The 22,536-nt window shown below is 44.7% G+C and overlaps 2 protein-coding genes across 4 annotated transcripts in view; both read right to left on the bottom strand.

The window, feature by feature from the left end:
- Positions 1-655: 655 nt before the first annotated feature.
- On the bottom strand, positions 656-7,388 carry gpr37a (G protein-coupled receptor 37a). The gene is made up of 2 exons (XM_084672062.1): positions 6,006-7,388; positions 656-2,044 (listed from the first exon to the last, which is right to left on the bottom strand). Exons 1-2 carry the CDS (start codon positions 7,029-7,031, stop codon positions 1,208-1,210), a joined length of 1,863 nt encoding a protein of 620 aa, XP_084528188.1. The 5' UTR covers positions 7,032-7,388; the 3' UTR covers positions 656-1,207.
- A 3,175-nt stretch (positions 7,389-10,563) lies between these two features.
- Positions 10,564-22,536, bottom strand: part of pot1 (protection of telomeres 1 homolog) — a 28,573-nt gene continuing 16,600 nt past the window's right edge. For all 3 annotated transcript variants that reach the window (XM_084672059.1, XM_084672061.1, XM_084672060.1), the window contains 10 exons: positions 16,173-16,357; positions 15,469-15,560; positions 15,299-15,325; positions 14,957-15,113; positions 14,489-14,697; positions 13,913-14,048; positions 13,713-13,795; positions 12,256-12,350; positions 11,826-11,931; positions 10,564-10,955 (listed from right to left, as the gene is read on the bottom strand). In XM_084672059.1, coding sequence (XP_084528185.1) covers positions 10,843-10,955; positions 11,826-11,931; positions 12,256-12,350; positions 13,713-13,795; positions 13,913-14,048; positions 14,489-14,697; positions 14,957-15,113; positions 15,299-15,325; positions 15,469-15,560; positions 16,173-16,357 — 1,203 coding nt within the window. In that variant the 3' untranslated portion in view covers positions 10,564-10,842. The remainder of the gene's footprint in view (positions 10,956-11,825; positions 11,932-12,255; positions 12,351-13,712; positions 13,796-13,912; positions 14,049-14,488; positions 14,698-14,956; positions 15,114-15,298; positions 15,326-15,468; positions 15,561-16,172; positions 16,358-22,536) is intronic.

The following is a 22,536-nucleotide window of genomic DNA, read 5'->3' as shown; positions in this document are numbered from 1 at the left end:
GGCATTTCAGTGTGACGAGCATTAAAAAATAATAGAGTACAGTTTAGGTAAAGGGGAGAGTAGAGGTAGTAGGGGGTGATGGTTTCAAAGCGTGTGTCTGGCTAAAATTACACCTTCATGCTATGAACGTCCAATCACGTTCAGCAATGCCAACAGAAGTGTCTGTTTCAAAGAAGGAGAAAGTCACCGCCCATCTGACAACCTCATCTGTCATTGCTGAAGAGTGACGAGCGTCTCACTATTAGCTAGTCTTTCCTCTGTTACGGGCTCCACCTCTCCAGCCTTCACTTTCACTCTGTCTTTGCTCAACTCTGTCAGGTCTTTAATGTCAGGTCAGCTTGCAGCCTGAAGCTGATGTGTCTTCAACAATGGCTTTCTCAGGCAGAGAGCTGTTACAAATTAGAACCACACTATCTCCAAAGATGAAGCGTCCATGTCAAGTAAACCATATGGTTTCAAAGGGTTTCTAATACCCGAGTCTTCATGACTGACATATCTAATTGACAAAGGAACAGATGCAGACGGTACAGATTTCACAATTTACCGGGGCTGTATCATGAAGCAAGATTCACATTTGGACCCCTTCAGCACACAGCCTACACACAGAAGTGATCGGATCAAAGAATCAACCTCTAAAAAGCCGGTGAAACCTCTTTATATCTTGTTTTTTTATTAAAGTGGCAATTCCTGGCTACAAAAACATCACACCAGTGACTGTACAGACCAACTGGAGTGTATCATACAATTTTCTGCTATCAAATACAGTGGATAATAAAGTACTTACATAGCAAGGGAGCTAAGCATACCTTGGAACCGATTCACAAGAATCACCATCATCAGCAAAACACAACACACTACCAGCAGCCATTTGCAATATATTACTTTCCTTCTGACTCTGACATACTGTACTCTGGGTAGAAAAGAAAATGAAAAAATACAACACAAACGCAATATTACGGCAAGACTTGAGTGCAAAATTGTAAAAAAAAAAAAAAAGTGATACGTGAGTTAATAGAAAATTGCTATCATTTCTAGATTTCAAGTTGTACTATACAGTATACAATGTGACAATGTGTGTATTTGTGTGTGTGTTTATGTAAACAGATAGAGGATTGAGCATGGCAACAGCTCCGCTCTTTAGTGAACCCAAACTTGCAAAAGGTACTTCCACCTCCAAGTACATTTGAGAATTCAATTTGACGTGTGCTTAAAAACAGTGTGTCCCCACAGCTGTGTAAGGAGATGTCTCCCTCCGAATGGTGCTGAAGGGAGACAGCTCCAGGTCAGTGGTGGTGCACTCATGCTCGTTCTCGTTGTCGCTGGTCGTCGCGGTCGTCGAAGTCCTGGGCGGCCCACATTCATCACAGCAGCAGCAGCAGCAGTCCAGGAAGGCCCGGCTGAACGGCTGACACAGGAAGAACAGCAGAACCGGCGTGACGGCCGACTTGCAGAACAGCAACAGCTGGCTGACCAGGTGGAGAATATCCAGGGTTCTCCTGGGAACCCCGGTCGCCATGTAGACGCTGATGATGTTGCAGATGTTCTCGGGGATGATGCAGAAGCCGTAGAGAATGGCCAGCGCCACCACCGTGCAGTTCATCTGGCTCTCCAGCTGGATCTGCTTCTTGTTGCCGCGCACGCACGCACGCTCGGCCTGGCGGATCTTGCGAGCCGTCGCCAGGGAGCTCCCGATGGTGAACAGCGTGGGCAGGCAGAAGTAGCAGCCAAAGTACCACCAGAGGCGCGCGCCGTCGTAGGTCAGGCCCAGCACGTAGAGCGTGTCGGGGAGCTGGGTGGAGATGCGCACCACGCAGCGCTCGCAGGGCTGCACGTTGGGAGGGTCGCCGTCCTCGGTGACAAGCTGGCGGATCAGCAGTTCGGGCAGCGCCAGGAGGAGAGCGCCGATCCAGATGACGGCCAGCTTGGCGCCGGTGGAGGCGCAGTTCTCGATCATCTCGTAGTACATCTGGACGTTGGACGCGGCGCGGAATCGGTCGATGCACAGGGCGCACAGGGTGAAGGTCGTGACCCCTAGGGAAGCCACCTGGAAGGGTGCAAGCAGGAGGAGGGGAGATAAACACGTGAATACAGTATGTATGCACAAGACGTTCAGCACTTGCTATGGTAACGCCTGACGTAGATGGACTACTATCTATGATCAAGTGATGGAGACAGAGCTTTGACTATGCCTGAAAGGGTTTAACGCATGTACAAATACTTGAGTTTGTCCAGTCACTGAACTCAACATACACTGGCAAACCCTGACAGTTTTATGGAACACTCCATGGGCAAGTCTGGATAGTGGAATCCCAGCGTCCATGGATCCTCCTGTACAGACCAAAATAATGTGTTGTTGACTGTAAACTATCTCAATCCCAGCTGGGAACAATTCTCATGTCACAGTACTGTTTGTGACAATTCAACAAAATTAGGTCACTAAGGGTCTGTTCAGTTGAGAAAATGACCAACAGATGTTACAGCACACCATTCACTACTAAAATGGGATTTACTGTGGTGCTCGTTAAAAAAAGCCATGAGTTGAACCAACAGTTAAACATCATCCTGAAAAAAATATATATATATTATCGACACTGTCTAGAAGCTTACATAATTACCCTAATTTCAACTGGATGAAATATTGATCCAGTTCTAAATTTCTTGCTGGAATAAAAGAGAACCGATATTGGTTGTGTGCCACTGCATTCAGATCCATCAACTTTCACCAAAATTCTGTATTTGTTCGAATCTACAGTCAAGGTCGAAGCCTCTGCTGTCCAGTCATTGATCAACTTAGAAAAAACTGAAAAAAGCCACGAGTCACCTCACATGCTTCCACTGGATGGGATCTACCTCGTTCATCAGATGACAGGGACATAACCAGAGCTTGTGAGGTCAGTATCAGTGCAGGAACTGCTGTGAGGCCCTCTACTTTGATCTGACTATTTCTGTTCCTCTTCACAACAGAGCACACTATATACTGTGACCAGATGCTTCCTTTTACTTTGAACTGTTTAACGTGGCAAAGAAATTGTTACAAATATACACATCGTTAAAATCACAGAGCTTTCATTGCGTTTTCAAGGAGGTTTGAAGTTATGCCATGTCTTCCACAATCATCAATGCTATAAAATGTCCCCTCATTGTCAGAACAGACAGACAGACCCACCAACGTTACTCAGACAGCCAGCGCATGTTCACAAAAGCAGCAAAACTCAATTCAGCGTGAGGGCGACAAAGTATTTTCCACATGGTATGGCTCCAAGCCTGCTCTTCCAACATGCATAAAGAGTAGCTCCATCTCTCAGAGGGCTGGCAGAAGAAGGTGTAAACATTTCACGTTTCCCCGGCGGACCACTGGCCAGAGCAGCCCTGAGTACTACCAGATGTCCTGGCCCTGGCTTTCTTCACGCTAACATCTATAGCTTCCATTTAGAAAAGAGAGAGGGACAGTTAACGAGAAGGGAAGGGAGGAGGACAGAGAAAGAGGGGGGACTAGAGGTGAAATCTGTGAAATTATACATGTGTGGAGTACAGAGATAGAAGACAGTGGTTCCTCTGTCAGTTTATTTTTCAGTGGAGTCTAGGTCCATATAGTGGTTCTTTACTGTAGTTCATTTTACTTTATCGTCTCCCCCTCTCTCTCTACACGCACAGTCATGTCCATCATTGTCAAAATGACAGCTAGCTCCCCAACAGGAGGCTGAGTATAACACTGGAGGGCAGGTTTTGTGTATGTAACCTCTGTCACATCATGGCCATCCATGACAGACTGTCATGGACTGCACTTGGGTTGCCAGGGCAGCCATTAGAACTAATGTTCCCAGTGTTTGTGTAATTACGCTCCATTAATCTCTTGATTACCGAGCCGATTAGCATAATGAGGATGTGCTTCGCTGTCTTTTCACAGCATTACTGTATGACAGAAGGCAGAGGGAACTGTATCAACATCTAAGTCAAACATCTACAGGTTTAAATTTGAAGACACAAATAGGCCTTTTAGCCCAGTCTTGTTGAATTAATCAAACTGGCCATGAGAACAAACCGTTGCAAAATAGAAACTCTGGTATTTAATGAAGCTTCGTTCTTATGGTTTTTGCTCTGGGCTGGATTATGCAGTCCTGTGTTAAGTCTGCTTTATGAAATATTTAATTGCATTGTTTTCTGACAGCACATACATCAAAGGAGTTCTATATTTGATTTTAGGACACTTAATGGATTGAAAGTACGGAAATATGACAGATAAGTGGCAAACCTGAATACCTCGTGTTGATGATAACCACATTTTGTTGTGGGGTAAATCACATTTCCTTGTTGAGAAGCTACACTAATAACAGCCTACTGCTGCAAGAAAGAAAACTAATTTCAAAGAGCTCTACTCTAAAATTAGCCCATGCACTCAAGGGAGGGTTTCACAGATAAAACGTAGTTGTGGACGAAAAAAAAAAAAAAGGTAAAGCTCTGTTGGATAAGCTCAGAAGGGATTCGATTCAACATGACTGGAACCCACCGTTCTAAGCATTTGCTAAGTAGAGCATAATGTGATCCATGATGTTGAGGAGCATCATGTCATCCTGTCTGGGTGCAAACCCTGCCTGCCTCATGCCCTGCCAGCTTCATACCCAGCCTTCTGACCCTCTATCCCCTCCCCTGCCCAGCCCTGCCCTCCCCTGCCCTCTCCTGCCCTCCACGCCTCCTGGCCTGCCTGCTTGGGTCACATTAAGTGATGTGGATCGGCTCAGCGCTGTGTCGGTAAACTAGGATTTCCTGTGAGAGAAGCGGCTCAGGTCTATCACTGCAGCTTTGAGAATATGGGATTAGGACCATCCTCCCAGACAGCTGCACCATCACCATTTGCAGCACTGACACATCGTGTCGCAGTGAATACTAACCGCATTAACCCCTATGTGTCTGACTAGGGAGGGCCTCGGTTTCTGTTAAAAAATAAAGGTCTTGAATTCATGTTCGAATCGATGTTGTTGTTTCCATGCCTTCAGAACATGATCGTCAATGGTCTTTTTCTTTATCATTGCAATTGGCAAATAGTCCCATTGACTTCTGGAAGCTTCCCGGGCTAGGCTATAATCTTCAAAAACACAACCTCCAAGATCATCACGTTAGCCTTTGTTATGGATCTTATGTAAGAGCTGAACGCCCACAGATGACAACATAACAGATATCTCTCGTTACACAGTGCCGTGACAATCACCTGGCGCCTTCTGAGTGACCTTATCACTTACTGTACCATTGTAATGTTGCAAATAGTTTGTTGACAGAGTAGACTCACTGCCTTGCATCTGGGCAGATGACGCAGCGGTGGGCGTGAACCTACTTGCTATCATGACTCGGATCTATCCCACATGCTTTCTATTGAGCTGTGGTCTGGGGATATGTCAACTACAACCACATGTGTTTTCTGTCAAACATCCCATTTTGGGCTGACACTGTACGAGCCGTTTCCTGTCTTCTTCCCTTTAAGAGCACTGAGGGGAGGCTTGCAAACTAACACCGCAGGTACTGGTTGAGAACTAGACACCAGAGAAAGACAGAGGGTGGGACTGTATCAGCATCTCTGACATCAGAGCAGGCTGCCCTGGGCCTGTTTCCTGCTCCTGCCAGTTCCCTGAGCTTGAATGCCAGGTTGAGGTGACACCGGAGAACCAAGGATTTAGACCCTGTATACCGTACCATTGTCTGATGTACTGCAGACACTAGCCAGAGCAAAAAGCACCATGGCAGGGTGTGGCCGTGTGGTATATGCATCTTTTGTGTTTATGCCACAAGTGGTGCAGGGTAGCAAGTCAAGTCATCAGATTACATGTATATAATCATTTACAATAAAAACAAACAAACAGACCCACTATGTAAGAAACCAATGAGCGAGCCAAGTCCACGTATTCCTACTTAACACAACAATGATAGAATACACCCCTAGAGTTAAAGGAGGCCCTTGGCTGCAACTCTCTTAAAATGACACAAAACAATTTCCTACAGATAGCAGCTATTACCTCAATGTAGGGGATGATTTTACAGGAGAACTCCCCCAAGAGCCAGTCCTTGGTCAATTCATGGAATATCACCAGGGGCAAGCAGAAGAAGATGACGACAAAATCCCACAGGGCTAGATTGGCCAGAAGGGAATTCGAGATACTTCTCATGTAATAGTTGTGACACACTATACACATGATTGCAATATTCCCGATGATTCCCACTGTGAAAATGATGGCTGATATTATCATAATGGCATATGCGCCGCATGCTTCGGCTGTTACAGGGTAGAACGGGTTTTGGACAACTTTCCGTCTTATTTTAGTATTCATCGGAACAAAAGGTGTGCTGTCTCCAACGTCTGGTAATGTAAACTGCTCATAATCATCGATTGGGAAGTCTATTGACTGATTTTGCGCCATTGGTTTGGGTAGTGTTTCCCACGTGGTTGGTGGTGCGTCCACAGAGGTGTTGGACGGCTGACTTATATTCTTCTCCTTTATCTTGTCATCCTTCTCGTTTCGTTTAAAACGGTCAATGGCCCATCTTTTGTTTCTGCAAATGCGTTTCTCGTTCCGGTGACCTCCCCCTCTCTTATGCCTCGCTAAAAACTTAAATTCACCGTGCCCACCGCCGTGCGTTTTCATGACAGTCAGCTTGTTGGTGTTCAACTTTTTCTCCGTGCGCCACCGGGCTTTGCCATCCTTGGGCAAGCGGACGAGTGCCATTTCATTGGACGTCTTTTGTTCGTCCACTACTGTTTTAAAACCATAAGATGCATTCATGTAATTCATCCATGTCCGCATTGAATTCCAAGATGATGCACTTGTAGCATGCGCCCGTCTATTGTTCTTTTCGTTGATACGCTCGTAAGCTTCATACCATCTCCGGCCACCACTGGTAGTGTTGTGCAAATTCCTGTTTTTGCCAGCTGTATCATAATTTCGAGGAGTTATCGTTGTCTTTGTGTTCGCTCCGTAAATGTGAGCTATCACATCCTCGCTCCAAAGCGAGAAGCAGAGTAACCTAAATAATGGTACCAGCATTGTTTATCCTAAAGCCTTCGACACAAGTGAATTGTATTCCAAAATGATTTATCCATTGAGTCTGTCTTTGGAGCCACAATTGAAAAACGATTCATAGCTCAAGAAATGTTTTCTTTGTAGAAACAACTTATCATGTTGGGATACCGAGTTGCACGTTAAAATTCAGGTGCAGTGAAGACTGGCACCAAACAAGATCTACAACGACTTTGTAACCACGAAAAGTATCCTATAGTCCTTAGTACGCTGTGTTTCAACGACGGAACAGTCTTTCCGAAAAAAATCAATTCAAATAGTACGCTAGTCTAAACTTTGCAGCTTTGTTGCATTAAAAAAGGTTTTTAAGAGCGGCCGGGAACGGTGTGGTTCCCTAGGTCCGGGCCGCTCACTCTACTTCAGAATATTGTCGGGGGGTGCCAAGCTCCGTCTGGAGTTGCGCATCGCCTGCTAGTAGAGTGGTTCACCGGAGAAGGGACATGGGCTCCCCTTGCGGTTAACAATGATCTGTCACACCACATCCCTCCAAAACCTCAAGACAACCCTTGCTGACTTCTGTTGTCATATGGATAACTAAAATAACTGATAGTTTTGTTTCATTTTCTGTTTCATTGTTCCTAGTCTACTTGTATCCACGGACAAATACATTATTTTTTGTTGACTATTTTCAATAGTCTGTTGAATACCACTTCAGTTTGCCATCTATATAGTTTTCAATGTGCATTTATTAACTACATAAAGTTCAACCATGTTTCTATGACTGCACAGTTAACAGCTGATTACGCAGAGAACCACTTGAGTGTTTTTCAAAACAAAGTAAAGCTTGGGCGCCTCCTATAGGATAAACTAAGGAGACAAAGCCTTCGTCAAACACTTGAGTTGGCCAATTCATCATTATAATACATTGTCTGTACACGAGTATAACACTAGTAGGCCCAAACCGTTTAGCCTTGTGATCCAGAACGTTTTACAATGGAAGAAATATCTAAGTCAAGGTACACAAGGAGAGGCCAAAACAACTCGAAATTAGATATGGAAGAAACAGTTTCAAGGATGAGCAACAAAGTCAACTGCTGATGAATGTATGCACAACCATACACATAACCACACCGTATAGCTACGTAGCCTCTCAGAGCTGTCGGCCTACCTGCTGTTGTAGCTATTGTTTAATAGCACAGGTGAGTTCCTACCTCTACTAAGGGACATTTCTCCTGATTCCGCAGATACAGTTGGAGAGAAATACCTGCTTCTCACAAACAGGTCATTTTGGCCTTACAATGGGACGGATACAATCTGAGTAGGTCGATTTGACCCTGGGTCTTGGTGTCAGGCCATGTGGATGATTAACGGATTGTTGAATCTGCACCAAGCTTAACTGTGCCGATGTATGTCTGAGGGAATTCTACTCTCTCCCTGTAGCAACCCAGCTCTCCCTCTCTCCAAGCTCAGAGGATCCTGTCTCCACACACAGCACCACTGATGCATCACTCTGCAAGCTCTCCAAATGTTATTATTTTTTAAATTATTTTCATACAAGTGTAGAGTTTTCAACATGACAAGCCTTCAGACCATGTTTTCCACAGGCCGCGAGTTACCCAGCCGACAGCAGCTCGACTTGGCTCATGGCGAAGGCCAACATAACCCCGGGACCAAACTTCCAGGCATTGTCCTCATTAAACAGGGCGTGATCGACTTGGACGGTTTTGGTTCTCTCGTATTATGGAATGCCACATTAGCTGGATATCACATAATCATCCGCTCATAGTTCTTGCACTGGTTGTCCCAAAGAGAAGAAGGTTGGCGTGACCACACATCAGGGCTGTGCATGGTGAAGTTACTCAAACATAGTGGTTTTATAACACTGTCATACACCCTTATTCTAAACCAAATCATATATATTATTCCCTAAAAGTACCATGTTATTAAACCATATATTCCAACAATGCTCAATTTGCCCATCACGTTTACTTGCATTTCACATTGGTTAAGGCATTGGTTAAGGTTGTGGGTTATTGGCTTCGGTTTCTATCACAATACAATGTCAACAAAATACAGTGTACTTGCAAAGTCAAAATAATTTGAAGGGACCAACCACGTGTGGAAATTCTGATATCCACACAATTTCTATAGTGATTGGTTTGAAGAGTGACATTTTTACCAGCTAGCCAGAAGACCAATAAACGCTCCAGTAGAGTTTTCACCATAGGCCTACTATACATTACCTTCCTTCTCTGCCAGCCTGCGATGTCACGTCCTGAAAATATTCGACAACACCAAGAACCCTTCACAGTTGTTGAAAAGGCTTATTTTGAAGTCTGCCAAGGCAGAAAAACAAACCTTGAGGGGTTTTGTAAAATGGCGCTCCACTACCACACAAGTCATTGAAGTTAGAGAATAGGTGCTTGAAAGATTATCAGAGAGAAAATGCAAGTGGCCTAACATCAAGTATGACAGGCACCAAAATAAAGAACAATACTCAGCTCAAAACATCAAACTTGGACTGCAACATCAAACGCCCTCAGCTGAATTTTCACCAAGTCCCGAAATACAGTCACGATCTGCATAGCACTAGAACCACATTGTGTAGAGTATTGACACTTGTTTACAAATACAACAGCCAAAACCATTATGTGAATCCCAGAATCCTCTTCTCCAACATGATGAGTTTAATCAATAAGGTGTAATCAATATGTTGATTCAACAGTCTTCATAGTAAAAACAATTAAATGCCAACGGCTATAACAAATTGACCAACATTGATTTGAATATGTAATAACAGACTAAATCTGTTAAATAATAGATCAATTCAAATAAAGTAGAGTAATCATGGGGTTGGTTGTAATGAAATCCTTCATACATCACAGGAAGCAATCAAAAAAAAAAAAGCAGGAACATTGTATTGATGCACCACCAGATGGCACAACCACAACAGAGCTTATCGCTAGGTTTGTTTTCCAACAGAATCAATCTAGGGAATATAATCAATTTCAGGAATATTTTCGGGGGCTATAAAACCATCATAAAAACCTCTATTACACACCGCTGAACTCTCAATGCAGGATTCTGTTCAAGGAATTTAGTGCAGTGAGATAAGTCGGAAGGGGCTTACTTTCCTTATCACCTTTACCTACCAAGCAATCTTTAGGCACCAGACAAGTGAAAGTAGATCTGTTGGTAGGCTTTGGCCATCTTGGATGCAACTGGCCTTGTGGGCTATGCATCTTCTTTTCATTTGTCCCACCTGAGTATGAAAGACAGTAGATGAGGGAAAGAAGAGGATCTCAGAGTATTGAGATGTAACCTACATCAAGGAACAGTCAGTAGTTGTCTGGACATCCCACTGTTTCATCACAGGGTTGCCAGGCTTGGTAAAGGCTGCTCTGGAACAAAATGTACGTATACTGTATAGTTAAAAGACACAAATTAAGTAACATTGTAAAAAAGAAAAATGGGTTTGACCTCACAGCAAGCAGAGCTAATTTCATCTAACGTGTAGGCAGCTGTAATTTGGAGGGAAAAAATGATCACGACTCAGTCACCATTTATCACCTTTCATCTATCCGCTTTGATATTTATTTCCAAGAAGGCATTAGGAGTTTAAACACACTGTGCATTGAGCACATTCATTAAAAAAATAAACACATTCACCATTTCACATCAACGAGAATTGGACAAAATAAAAACAACATTTGAACAGCAGTGATAATAGGTTAAACAATAACGTATTTACACATGTCATAATATATTATAATCATTTCACCCAGTCTGTTTAGCTCTCAGACGTGCCACCTATCTATACATGGTATGTGTGTGCGGATCAAGATTCAGGATTTGAGGAGTGTGTATGGCAGATCTGGTAGCAGGTTCTTGTCTGACCGTTCTCCTCCACTGCATACGCACTGAGACATAGATCCAACCAGGGATGTTCAGCTGGGAAGAGGAGGAAAGATGCAGCAGTTGTAAGGGGGGGGGGGGTGATCTGGTTAACCTTTCATAAGTAGTCTTGCCTGAAATGTTGGGGCTAAAAGACATGGGTAAAAACTAGGATTAAACTCAGTGGGGTATGGTTTACAGTGTCACTTTGTAAAAGGACAACCCAAGTGTTAGTCTGACTTACTATATATGACGGAAGAACACCATTTGAAACACAGGTCAAACTTGGGTTGAATTTAAGCAGTTTCTAGATATCCTTTGTCAGAGTCAGGTTATGAATGCATATGATGCAATCAGCTTGGCATATCCATAGGCTATCATTTGTTATGAAACGAGTCTCGAACGGCTTCCTTCCAGCCTGGGACTACAGTGTATGGAGCAGTCTGAAAGTACATGATTTTATCGAGGCCTCATGGGTCTCCACGACAACCTTTCTTCTGGCAAGTTAATTGTGCTCTTCCATCACTTTTTCCTTTCGCTGCCTTGGCTTCATGCTCCGAAAGGCTCATCAAGGCCCGTTTCTGTCTAATGGGAGCTCTCTGGCTGTTGTTTCTCAATGCTTCATTAGTGACACCGTTTATGTGAAGTTAAATGCTCTGCCCTTAAAAACTGACTGAAGGTTTGCCTGACTTTCCTGATGTCTACCAAGGTGATGTTATGACAGGGATTTGTACCAGAGGTAACCTCCAGCAAGGCCATTCCAAAGCATTTAAAGAACTATAAGTCTTCAAGGTTCAAGCTCATGTAAACTATGATTAGACATTTTGATTTGGTTATCATTTCACTGCAGCATATCTGACGAGACTGAAAGATTGAGGTTATGTTTGAAGGTCCAGCTGCCAATGTTGAAAGACTTCATACACGTACCCATACTCCTCCCTGATGGACATAGCTTGTCCATGGTTTCCTGGACCCTGCCCTGGGCCTCCGTATTGGCTGCCAAGCCATCAGGTGACACATGGAAGAATTGTTCCTGCCACAGGATACTCTGATTAGCAAACAAAGGTTTCGCGAGCAGGAATAGGCCAAAATGAAAACTGATCGACTGCTCTTGCTAGATACACAAGGGAGAACCCTGGCGAAATGTACAGATATTACTACAGGCAATGTTCAAGTGAAATGAAGTGCAGATAGAAACTGGAATGGCTTTGAATCACATTCACACACACACACAAACAACCCTACAGCACACACAACTCCCATTACCACCCCATAACCAAAAGACAGATCTGCTGCTGCAGCTCTACATACAACCACACAGTATTTTTCCAGTATGTTTTCTGGCGTGTGGACCTACAGCGTCTCTCCAGAGCAGGGCCTCCAGAGAGCCAGTCCCATCCTGCAGCTCCAGCAGCATCAGCAGGCCGTACGACAGCAGCTGAACCCCGAGACCTGGGTAGGGGAAACAGCCCGGAGGCCCCATCACACTGGCATCTGGATTCACTTAGCATACTTTGCTTTCACCCAAAACAACATAAAGGTGGACATAGAAAGTACTGCTGAGGATGAATGTAATGCGTTTGTTATAGCGGAAACTTTTATCCGAAAGCGACGTACGGGGGGGGGGGTTGAACCTTCGATCTCTTGATCTGCAAGCAAATATTCTACCACTGAGCTACACCCCTCGCACTAGTCATGGATCAGAAGCACTGTTCTAAAGGGGTTTTGGTGGTTCGAGCCAAAGAGCCACAATGAACCCCCCAACGGTGTTGACAAGGGAGACATATTCTGCCACAACTCGGAACCAGGGACAACAGAGATGGCATGAGAGAATGAGACACACACAGAGAGAAGCAGTAGGAAAGGGCACGACACATCAAACCTACAAGGGTTCGGTGAACGGGTAAGATGTTCGAAGTGCAACAACAAAAACACAGAGCATAACTTATCCTTTTCCTTTATCCTTCTCGGTTCTGATTGGTCCCAGACTGGTCCCAGTTGTCATAGAGCCTCAAAAGTTAAGCGTTTCTCAGTTCAAACGCACCCGTGCATAGGGATTGCATTGAAAGGCATCGCACAGTTCACAATAGTGACAATCCAGCGTTACTCCTGTTGAGGAACGAGGGCTTGAAAGGAAGCAAAGCCGAGTATCCGTGATGTAGTCTTGGGACAGAGAGAAGGAGGGACAGACAGCATAGCATGTGGATTTCAAAGGAGACAATGTAATGATGAGACTATGTGTCAGTAAGTGCTTCGTCTGGTAGATCGAAGCAGCAGGACCTAAAAATGACTGTGATGGTAACCCGACTCAGATGAGAGCGAGATGGACGACACTGTAGCCTAAGGGTGAGCATGAGAAGGGCTTCAGGGAGAGTGAGAGCGAACGAGAGACGACGATTGAGAGATTGCGCGCGAGGGGGGGGGGGGGGGCGAGAGATCGAGAGAGATTGAAAGATTGAGAGAGAGATTGAAAGAGATTGAAAGATTGAGAGAGAGATTGAAAGATAGATTGCGAGGAACGACGCAAACGTCAACAATGAACCCCAAACTAGGTCACAGAGGGAAGAAAAAGGATCAATAAATAGTTACTTTACAAGTGCAAGTGTCTGTAATAACAAAACCTTCAAAAGGGCTACTTTCCGACCAATGAACAGACATTGAGCTCACCTGATACGATACTGACCTAATTCCATCCAGGAAGGCTCATGCAAAGGTGAGGGGCCTCTCAAAAAGACACGTGAAATTGTATTTATAATCGTCTAAAACCATCAATCACAGTCAAGCTAGTGAAGGGGTTCGTTCTCAAAATGGTACCTTCTGCCACAGCTTTCTCATTCAGCACATCTGTGTTCTGACCAAAAGGCTGCGTCAGGTCGACGTGGGAACACTGCTTGCATCTGCAACACAGAAGTCAAACCAAAGTGGTGTTCAGTTCGGCGAATCCAGCGGTGAGCTCAGAGCTATGCCAGAGAGGGGCGATGGGCTGAGTGCTTGTGAAAGGGCTGGGGTCTGACCCGTAGTATCGCTGCTTTCCACGGAACAGGAAGGGGGCGGAGAGATCGAGCAAGGACATGCTTCCTTGCGATGACCTCACAGGGATCACGTTCTTAAACCCAGGAGTGATGCAACAGGTCTCCTCAAAGGTCGCTCCTGAAGGTGAGACGAAGACATGCTGACCAACGTTCTGCTTTGCTGGTTAAGTTGAGCAGGGGAGAGACTAAAAGATACCTATAGTGCTTTTCAGAACGTTACAAAATGCTTAAAAGTATTTCTCAAAGTACAAGGCAACACAAAGCAGTAACTGGATAAAAGGTAGCCATAGATGAATTATTTTATAGGACTTTTGTATGATCAACTTTTAACCTACGAAGTTGAACCCGTACATTGTTGGGTGAGCACAAACAGACACATTCACACTTCTGTGATTTACCAGGCTTTTGCATCGGTGGAGAAGGCTGGTATCATTTGAGTGCAGCAAATGCATTTGACTTGGGACCTGATGCAAGTCCTGCGGTCTTGAAAAGGCATTCACCACCACTGCAACGCAACCTCACCACCTCTGGCACCCAACAAAGCAGTCATCGTTTTACCCTTAATAAAGACAAGTTCGTTGATCTCGGCACCGCGTTGCTCGCTGTGCGTGGGCAGGTGAAGGGTCAGCGTCCTGTGGGGAAAGGCTGGACAGTCTCCAGGGCGATCCACATCGGTTGCGACAGTCCAGTCTTCTCTACAAGGTCCAGCCTCCCTTTGGGCTTCCAGGAACAAACTCCCTATTGTGATGTCATCTGGGACTTCCCGTCTGAGTGAAACAGCAGGATAGAGGAATGATGGGACATGGTGTTTTTTCTTCCATGTGTGGTTAGGGATTTATTTAAAAAAAGGAATTAGAGAACATTTTGAAATCAGAGCAGTTGATTTAAAATGCTATGCATTATACCTGTTTATGTTAAACAGGCCACAATCCACCTTTATGGAAACAGACTTTTTGTTCTATAGCAGAATCCATCTCATAATAACTGGTCTGCAATTGTCAGACTGTAGATACTGTGGTAACTTACATGGTTTTACACTTGTGGCAGTAAAGTTTGAGTGACTGGAAAAGTCTCTGAGGTTGGTAGGACTTGAGTTGGGCCTTCACATGGAACACACCAGGTGGACCTTTTCCCTTGGCCTCAGCCAGAGTCACACACGCCAGACTGTGACTGCAGCTTCTCTCTACAAACACCAGCAAACACCATCTTTATGAATATAAAGATTACAAGCAGGTATGGTGTAATACAAAAAAAAAAAAAAATCTTGGTTCTTTGAGTCAACTGAACATCAAACATGAGTGTTTATTTAGCAGTAAACAGCACGTTTACTATTCAAGGGTTCAAGCACAGTCTTCTTTCATACAATACCTGTTGCACTTCTTTCTCCAGTTGAATCTATAGTGACAACATAGAATGAGACACCTGTTTAGAAAGAGGTTTTCAGAATAAAAACACCCCCTCCTCTTCTCCCAAACAAACCTTTCCCACAGACACCCCCTCTCCCCTTTGTAATAAATAGTGATAAGTCGGTCCCTTACCAAAGGACTCTGGTGGTGTGCTCCAGACATCCAGGAAATCTTCAAAGTCAGACATATCATTGCAGTCTGGCTCGGGGGAAGACCCTATGACCCTGGGATGGACGACAATGTTGGAAAACCCTCAAAGAGTGTTTTGTCCTTACCAATGTATTCCTATTCTACAGGAGGAGAGATTGCTAATATGTAACCTATCCCCTGAACGGTGTTGCTCATGATGAGCTTCGAAATCCTTAATCCCATAAAAATCGCAAAAATCACTCATTAGTCGGGGGGTCATTAGTCAGGGGGTCATTACTCAGGGGGTCATTGGTCGGGGAGTCATTAGTCGGGGGGGTCATTAGTCGGAGGTCAGGCCATGCAAAATGACGTTGCGTCCTTGGGCTAAGAGCGTCTGCTAAATGACTAAATGTAACTGTAAATGTAGTCGGAAGTGTAGAGCAAGCTACAGGCAGTGTGAGTGCATTCTCACACCTGCCAGGGTGAAAGTATACTATATGAATTCCCTTGAATCAATCACGTTTTAAAGTACACGCCACAGTCTCGATATCTCATGAAAGGTATGCAACATCATTATTATACAGCGCAAAACAAACTAAAGATGGTGTGCGTGGATGAACACTCGGCAGGATGAAGCTGCAGTGAACTGCCTTGGACATGCCTTGAGGTGAATTGTTGACCCAAAAAGGCCGCCAGGCCCGCCTCACCTCTTCAGCTCCTGGATCTCCACGCTGTCGTTGGGAAGAACTTGTATACCCCTGCCGTACGAGTTGCCTCCGTGCAGGTGGAACGCCAGGTGGTCCGTCTGACCTGATTGGCCGGCATGGTTGCCAGGCACCTTGCTGGCCCCGGGAACTGGGTGTATGTTGTATATCCGAAGATAAGCCCCTGGCTGCAAGGACAATTATTCATTTTAGCAGACGCTTTTATCCAAAGCAACTTCCAGAGACAGAGAACAGAGAAGGACAGAGAATAATGGACGACAGATAAACGTCAGGGAACTTTGTTGCCTGATGGCGGGAATACAGCTTACATTCACAAGCAGGTTTTTCTTCCCGTGTACCAGGGCTTCAACACTGTTTCTCCTCCACCTCTATCAATCACTACATTTTACAGTTTCCAAAAAGCACAGCCAAAAATGACAGATTGGAAGCTAACAAGTGCATCTGAACTATCGAATGTAAGCATTTTTATCACCCATGGATCAATTACCACACATTTCCAATTACAGCTATCTCCCACAAAGCATGCAGCCAATAGATAGCCGACCCAATCTTGGATGAGTCAGACCTGCACACATTTACAACCAGTAGATGGTGGTGTGGTCCCAAAGCTCTCACCAAAACCCTCAGTGCGACTGCATGCTAGCATTCTTCATTACGGGAAAGCAGAAAACGCCCCCCCAAAAACTATTAAGACAACTGCCTCAGTCGTTTCGTCACGGCCAGCTTAGGGCTGACAACGTCCCAAACTCCCTCTCTCTCTACCCCCCCCCAGCAGTGTTGGGGCCCGGTGTGACAGTGGTGGGGGACGGCTCACAGAGTTTCACCGTTCGTCCACACATCGTCAGGGGAAGGTTGTTCCTATCAAGTTTCAGCTCGTTTGGAGACGCAACGGCCTATTTAGTACAGTGGAATTCATACGTCACAGCACACAGTATTCCATAGATGCACACATTACAAGCTATTTACTGGCTAAGTTATGTACATGGGTAGTCATTCCAAACACATTTCCAATCAATACATTTTAAAGGAGTAGGGAAGTCTACTGCAAAGCTTGAAAATAATCAGAACAAAATAGCCAGAATCCACTGGTGGATGTATCCCTAACTGGGAAGTCCAGAGCCCCATATATTTCCCCCATCTAATCCAGATGAGCTCCCTGGCTCTCTCCTCCAGAGTGTGCTGCTCGAGGTACAAAAGTACAAAAGAAGGATGAGCTCTAAAAAGGATTGGACCCCCAGCTAGGCTAACGGGGACCACTTAGGCAGGGGATTCCATCCTCTCAGACCTTTGGAGATTTTCCTTCTCTTCCAGTAGCTCAGATCATGCTTTCAGGTCACATAGGAGATCCATCACCCCACCGCCCCCAACTAATTATTATTAATTATGAATCCAAAGAAAGATCCAATGACAAGTTCTCTTGGGACGTTTGGGACATCCTTCCTGTTCAGCTGCAGCTGACCAAGTTCTCGGGCACTTTTGTTTTGTTAGAAACAGGTTTTGGAATGTGCAGGGTAAATGATTAATGCCCAGTGACTTTGGGAGGAACTTGGGAGGAACAGTCGAGGACAGCGAGACTGCACTGAAGCAAGGTGATGCGGCAGGCCTCTGGTTCAAAGCCAGCCAAGCTGCGACGCTAACCTCAAAAGCTGTTCCTGGCTTGCCACGGCTATTGAGTTTGCCGTATTCATTGCCCAGTGACCAGGTGTGTTTGTAATGAGAATGCATTCCGAGCCAAGATCCTATGCTGACTTTTGGCCAATGTCAACCCCTATTTGGGATGTGAGTTTATGGACGTCGCCTTGCTGTTACTGGGTTGACTTTTGAAACTAACTTTGATAAGATGAGTTTTGACATTTACAGTAATTGAGCACACAACTGAAAAGTTCTATCCACAAAGGATTCTTTTGAATATATTAGCAGGGTTTATTTGGAAAGGCATTTGATTGTTGATGTAGTCTTAGCACCAAATTAATTAAAAACAGGCTTTAGATTTATGATAATTAAGTGAACCGACTTTATAAATTGGCTTGTTTCGGTATATTTTATGCACACTCGTAATAGATTTCAAGACACCTGCCCATGTACAGAAGGCTTCATCCTTCACAATGTGCCAAATCTCTTTCCTTCTCGACAGACTGAATTGTTCTGTGGTTGTGTGTGTAAATACTTGATCTGGATGTTGTTTAAAAACTACTCACCCACAAACAGACAAACATGACATTTGAGATGTTTAACAGTCCCCTGCTAGGAAAGCAGCCAGATTCCCCAGTAAAAGGATTCTCCGAATTCAGACGATTGCTTAAGGCTTTACAGTTTCTCATTGAGTCAGGCTCAATAAAGGTTGCCCCCTCATCCCTTGGGTAAAGGAAAAAAAAAAAACACCTCATTTCACACCAGCCATTTTTTCCTATTATATCAGGAAATAGGTTTGTGAGAAAGATACAGTTTTGGCATTGCCCAGGCTGTGGGTCTTTGGGCAGAGAAAAACAAATTCAAAGAGGAAGGGCAAATAGGAGACACAATAAGTGTGGCTCATTGAGATTAAGGACCTCGATTACAGTTCAATGTTTAGGGCGCTTAGTGGTAATTTGTTAACAATTTTCTCAATGGAGACACTAAGTCACACCAATTCTCCGCTGAACTACAATATGTTTACGCGTGTAATATATGGACGTGCGGAGAACAATACCAAATGGCCTGCCGAGTGCTGAAATCATTCAGTTCGCTAACAGAACAGTAGGACAATACAAGAATTAAAGTATGTCCATAAATACACACGTACGCACACTCAGCCTCTAGTTGCTACGAGGACAGTCATTTGAGGAGCAGTATGTTCAGTCAGAGCAGGTGCAGTGCAACACTCTCCTTCTCCCATCCCTCGCTCTGCCTCTCACATGTTTGTAACTTCTCCTCATGAATAATTGATGGGAGAATGTGGTGCTGGCCAAGAGGCCAGAGTGGTGCCGCACAGATGAGGGTCCCTGGCCATCCCTGGATACTGATCTCACCGACCAACTTGCACACAAACAACTAAACACAAACACAGTTATGAATTCAGTTGCTAACTCAAAAAAGCAACAGAGCATTTGGGAATTTGCAACAAGGTACACCGTGTTCAAAATAACAAGCTGGCCAAGTGTTGTCTATGTCTATTGTTTTTACACTTACATTTCACGGAAAGGCTTCTCGGTTGGAATTTTCTTAGACGCAGGAAAAACACCTTTGACTCAGTCAGTCTAAAAATATCTGGGTTGAAAGTGGCACTTTGAGCAATCTTGGAAAACAGACGAAGAGAAGATCATGGCATTTTCACAAGCGATAGAGAGAGGCGTTGAAGCCTAGGTGTGAACGTCTGTCTAGGAGCATTTCGCACCATGCGTAATGAGAAACGGCATCTAACGCAATTGTTTCAAAATAAGTCTATTCCCTCTCTCTGTGTGTGGATTGAATTTTAATTGTCAGAATTTTTTACTATCAATAAACAAGAGCAGCATGGGAATTTAAAGTAGTATTGGAATACCCGGCAGAGTATTGGAGTATTTCAGGAGCAGATCTACACTGAATTCAGTGTACAGGTTTTTGTGGCCAGACATGGATGTATGTCTGAAAACAAGGATGCATCTAGGATCAGAGCTTTACAGTATCTAGGTTTGGTCTGTGGCAGGTGGAGGAATTGGACCAGGACAAAAGCAGCGTCAGCAAAAGGGAAGTTGTGTGTGGGGGGGGGGGGGATGTGGAGCGGGGAAACAGGGATTCAGGTAAACATCTGTGTTATAGTTAGCGCTGATGTAGAGAGCAGAGGACAGGGTGGAACAGAGAGATGAAAGAGACAAAAGCTAGTGAGAGAGAAGAGGAGAGGGAGGACAGAAGAGAGAGAAAGAGGGGGAGAAGAGAGAGAAAGAGGGGGAGAAAAAGAGAAAGAAGAGGGGGAGAAGAGAGAATGTGAGAAGAAGTGAAGAGGGGAGGATAAATTCTAACAAAGCGATGGAGAGGGAAAAGTGGATGAGACGAGAGGGAGGCCTCAGAAGTTAATGTATAGTGAAGGGCCAAGGGGCTCTTTAAAGAAGACGGATAGAGAGAGGCAGCGACCGAGGTAGGGATAAAGACACGCAAACAGTCAAATAAAAACAGACAAGCAGCAAGAGAGGTAGAATCCTTTCTTAGGTACAGTAGTATATCTACGCTACGGAATTACAAAACATAATTATGCCTTTGAATCCAAGGATCAACATTGATTACAAGGGTGTGAAAACAAAGCGATTCTTTTTCGTTTGAAGTCAAGCGACGCATTTCTGATTGGAAATCATCCCAGTTTTCCACAGCTACTTCAACCATACAAATCCCATGCTCATCCATATCCTTAACAAGATGCTATGACCACAGTTCTCCACATTAAGTGTTCTTTTGGTCATGATTTGTATTGGCGACAAACGGTTTGTTTCACAGCAAAATAGGGCTAAAGACGACACACTTACCTTGCCCAAACAGTACGGTCTCCCTCACACAGCTGATCACTATGGGAGGGGCTGATATACATCTTACATTTACATTTAGTCATTCAGCAGACGCTCTTATCCGGAGCGACTTACAGTAAGTACAGGGACATTCTCCCCGAGGCAAGTGGGGTAAAGTGCCTTCACCAAGGACACAACGTCATTTGGGAATCGTGGCTGGGAATCGAACCAGCAACCTTCTGATTATAAGTCTGGTTCCCTAACCGCTTAGCCATCTGACCCCCACCATCTTGTGTGGCAGACCAGTTTGTCAGTGTCTCAGGGGCTTGCGGGGAGGCGTGAGGATTGGGTTGGAGTGGGTTTGAACGCTCCGAGGCCCCCTGGTGAGTCCGAGGTGGTGTGTTTGCTGGGGTGTGGGAGATAGCATGTGGTCAGCAGACTGCAACGGAGAAGATGGGGACACCCTGCTGCTGCGGACGTGGTGCTACCGTGTGTGTTGGTGAGAGTGTATCAGTGTGTGTGTGTGTGAGAGAGTTTATCAGTGTGTGTGTGTGTGTGTGTGTGTGTGTGTGTGTGTGTGTGAGAGAGAGTGTATCAGTGTGTGTGTGAGAGAGAGTGTATCAGTGTGTGTGTGTGTGTGAGAGTGTATCGGTGTGTGTGCCTTGTGTGCATGATGTCTCGCAGAGTGCAGCAGAGCCAACACGGAGCTGATAATAATCCTCGTGGAATGTTGGGCTCGCTCGTCACATGTCTGCACGCTCGTATGTTCGGGTGTGTAAACTACGTGGACGAGCCCCACAGCTCTGAGAAGGGCTATGAGGATCTATGACAGAAGCGGATCGATGAGGCACTTTTCTTTCCATTTCTTCTCTTTCTCCACTCCCTTTCAACTAATCAGCTCTTTTCTTCTCTAACTAGCCCCTTTCACAATAGCCTCGCTCAGTCAATTTCACACTATTATGGCTTATTCGCCAGAGGATATTGATAATAGAGGATATATTTCTATTCATACTAGTCTGCCTGGCCAAAGAACATTTATGAGGTTGAATCAATTGATGGGGGTTAAATGACTCCTGTCAAATAAATGCCTCTTAGAATGTAAGTGCTACACTTAATTTCATCACATTAACTGGAAAATTGCTGTGACAATTTGTATTGAAATAGGTGTTACATTGTTATTGAAGAAACAATAAATAATACCTAAAATCCTAGGAACGAGGATCCCGTAATCGTGAATTGGCTGAACTATCTCACGATTCTATTGTGCGTGTTCTCTCTGCCACACACAGTACGTTCTCTGATGGCCACCGAAAGGGCAAGTCACCTCTGTCATGTCACTGCCACAAAGACTAATTAGGTCACGCACGCACGCACACACACAAGCACACACACTTCTAGCATCGTGGCCATGAAATATAAGGCCAGTCACTTAAGTGTTTCTTTTTCTTTCTGCCTTTATTGTGATCTCTAACAGAGACAGTTCAGGACCGTTTTTGAAGAGGACAGGAATTGTGGGGAGAGAAAGAGAGGGGATGACGTGTGGCAAAGGACCTGGGCCAAATTCAAATCTCAGCCTACATGGTGTGAGCATTAGTCCGGTGAGCCACCAGGGCACCCCAATTAGTCGTGTTTTAAGAAGTCACTAAGACTAACCATATCAACATAACACCCACACATTTAGTCATTTTATAACCAGCCAAGAGCATTGGAACTTTCCCACTTGCATGTGGGTAGCCTATTCATGGCAAAAGCTTTGCGAACAGACGTAACAAAGCTTTTCATGACATCCATTCAAGATGTCAGAGGGTAAAAGTATCTTTTCATCACACGACCAATGTGACAACCTGACATTAAGACTGAATCCAGGGCCAAGGAATAGAACTGAAGAAAGT

The sequence above is a fragment of the Hypomesus nipponensis genome, chromosome 14 (genome assembly GCF_054491055.1).
Source record: "Hypomesus nipponensis isolate SF chromosome 14, ASM5449105v1, whole genome shotgun sequence".
NCBI classification, from domain to species: Eukaryota; Metazoa; Chordata; class Actinopteri; order Osmeriformes; family Osmeridae; genus Hypomesus; species Hypomesus nipponensis.
Note: the sequence above shows the minus strand (reverse complement) of the source record. Positions and strands in the feature narration are given on the sequence as shown.

Bases quoted from the DNA above. Each gene is read 5' to 3' on its own strand.
- gpr37a (XM_084672062.1), bottom strand. From the start codon at position 7,031: ATGCTGGTACCATTATTTAGGTTACTCTGCTTCTCGCTTTGGAGCGAG. The intron at 2,045-6,005 runs GTAATAGCTGCT...GCACCCTTCCAG, and splicing joins AAATCATCCCCTACATTGAG to GTGGCTTCCCTAGGGGTCAC.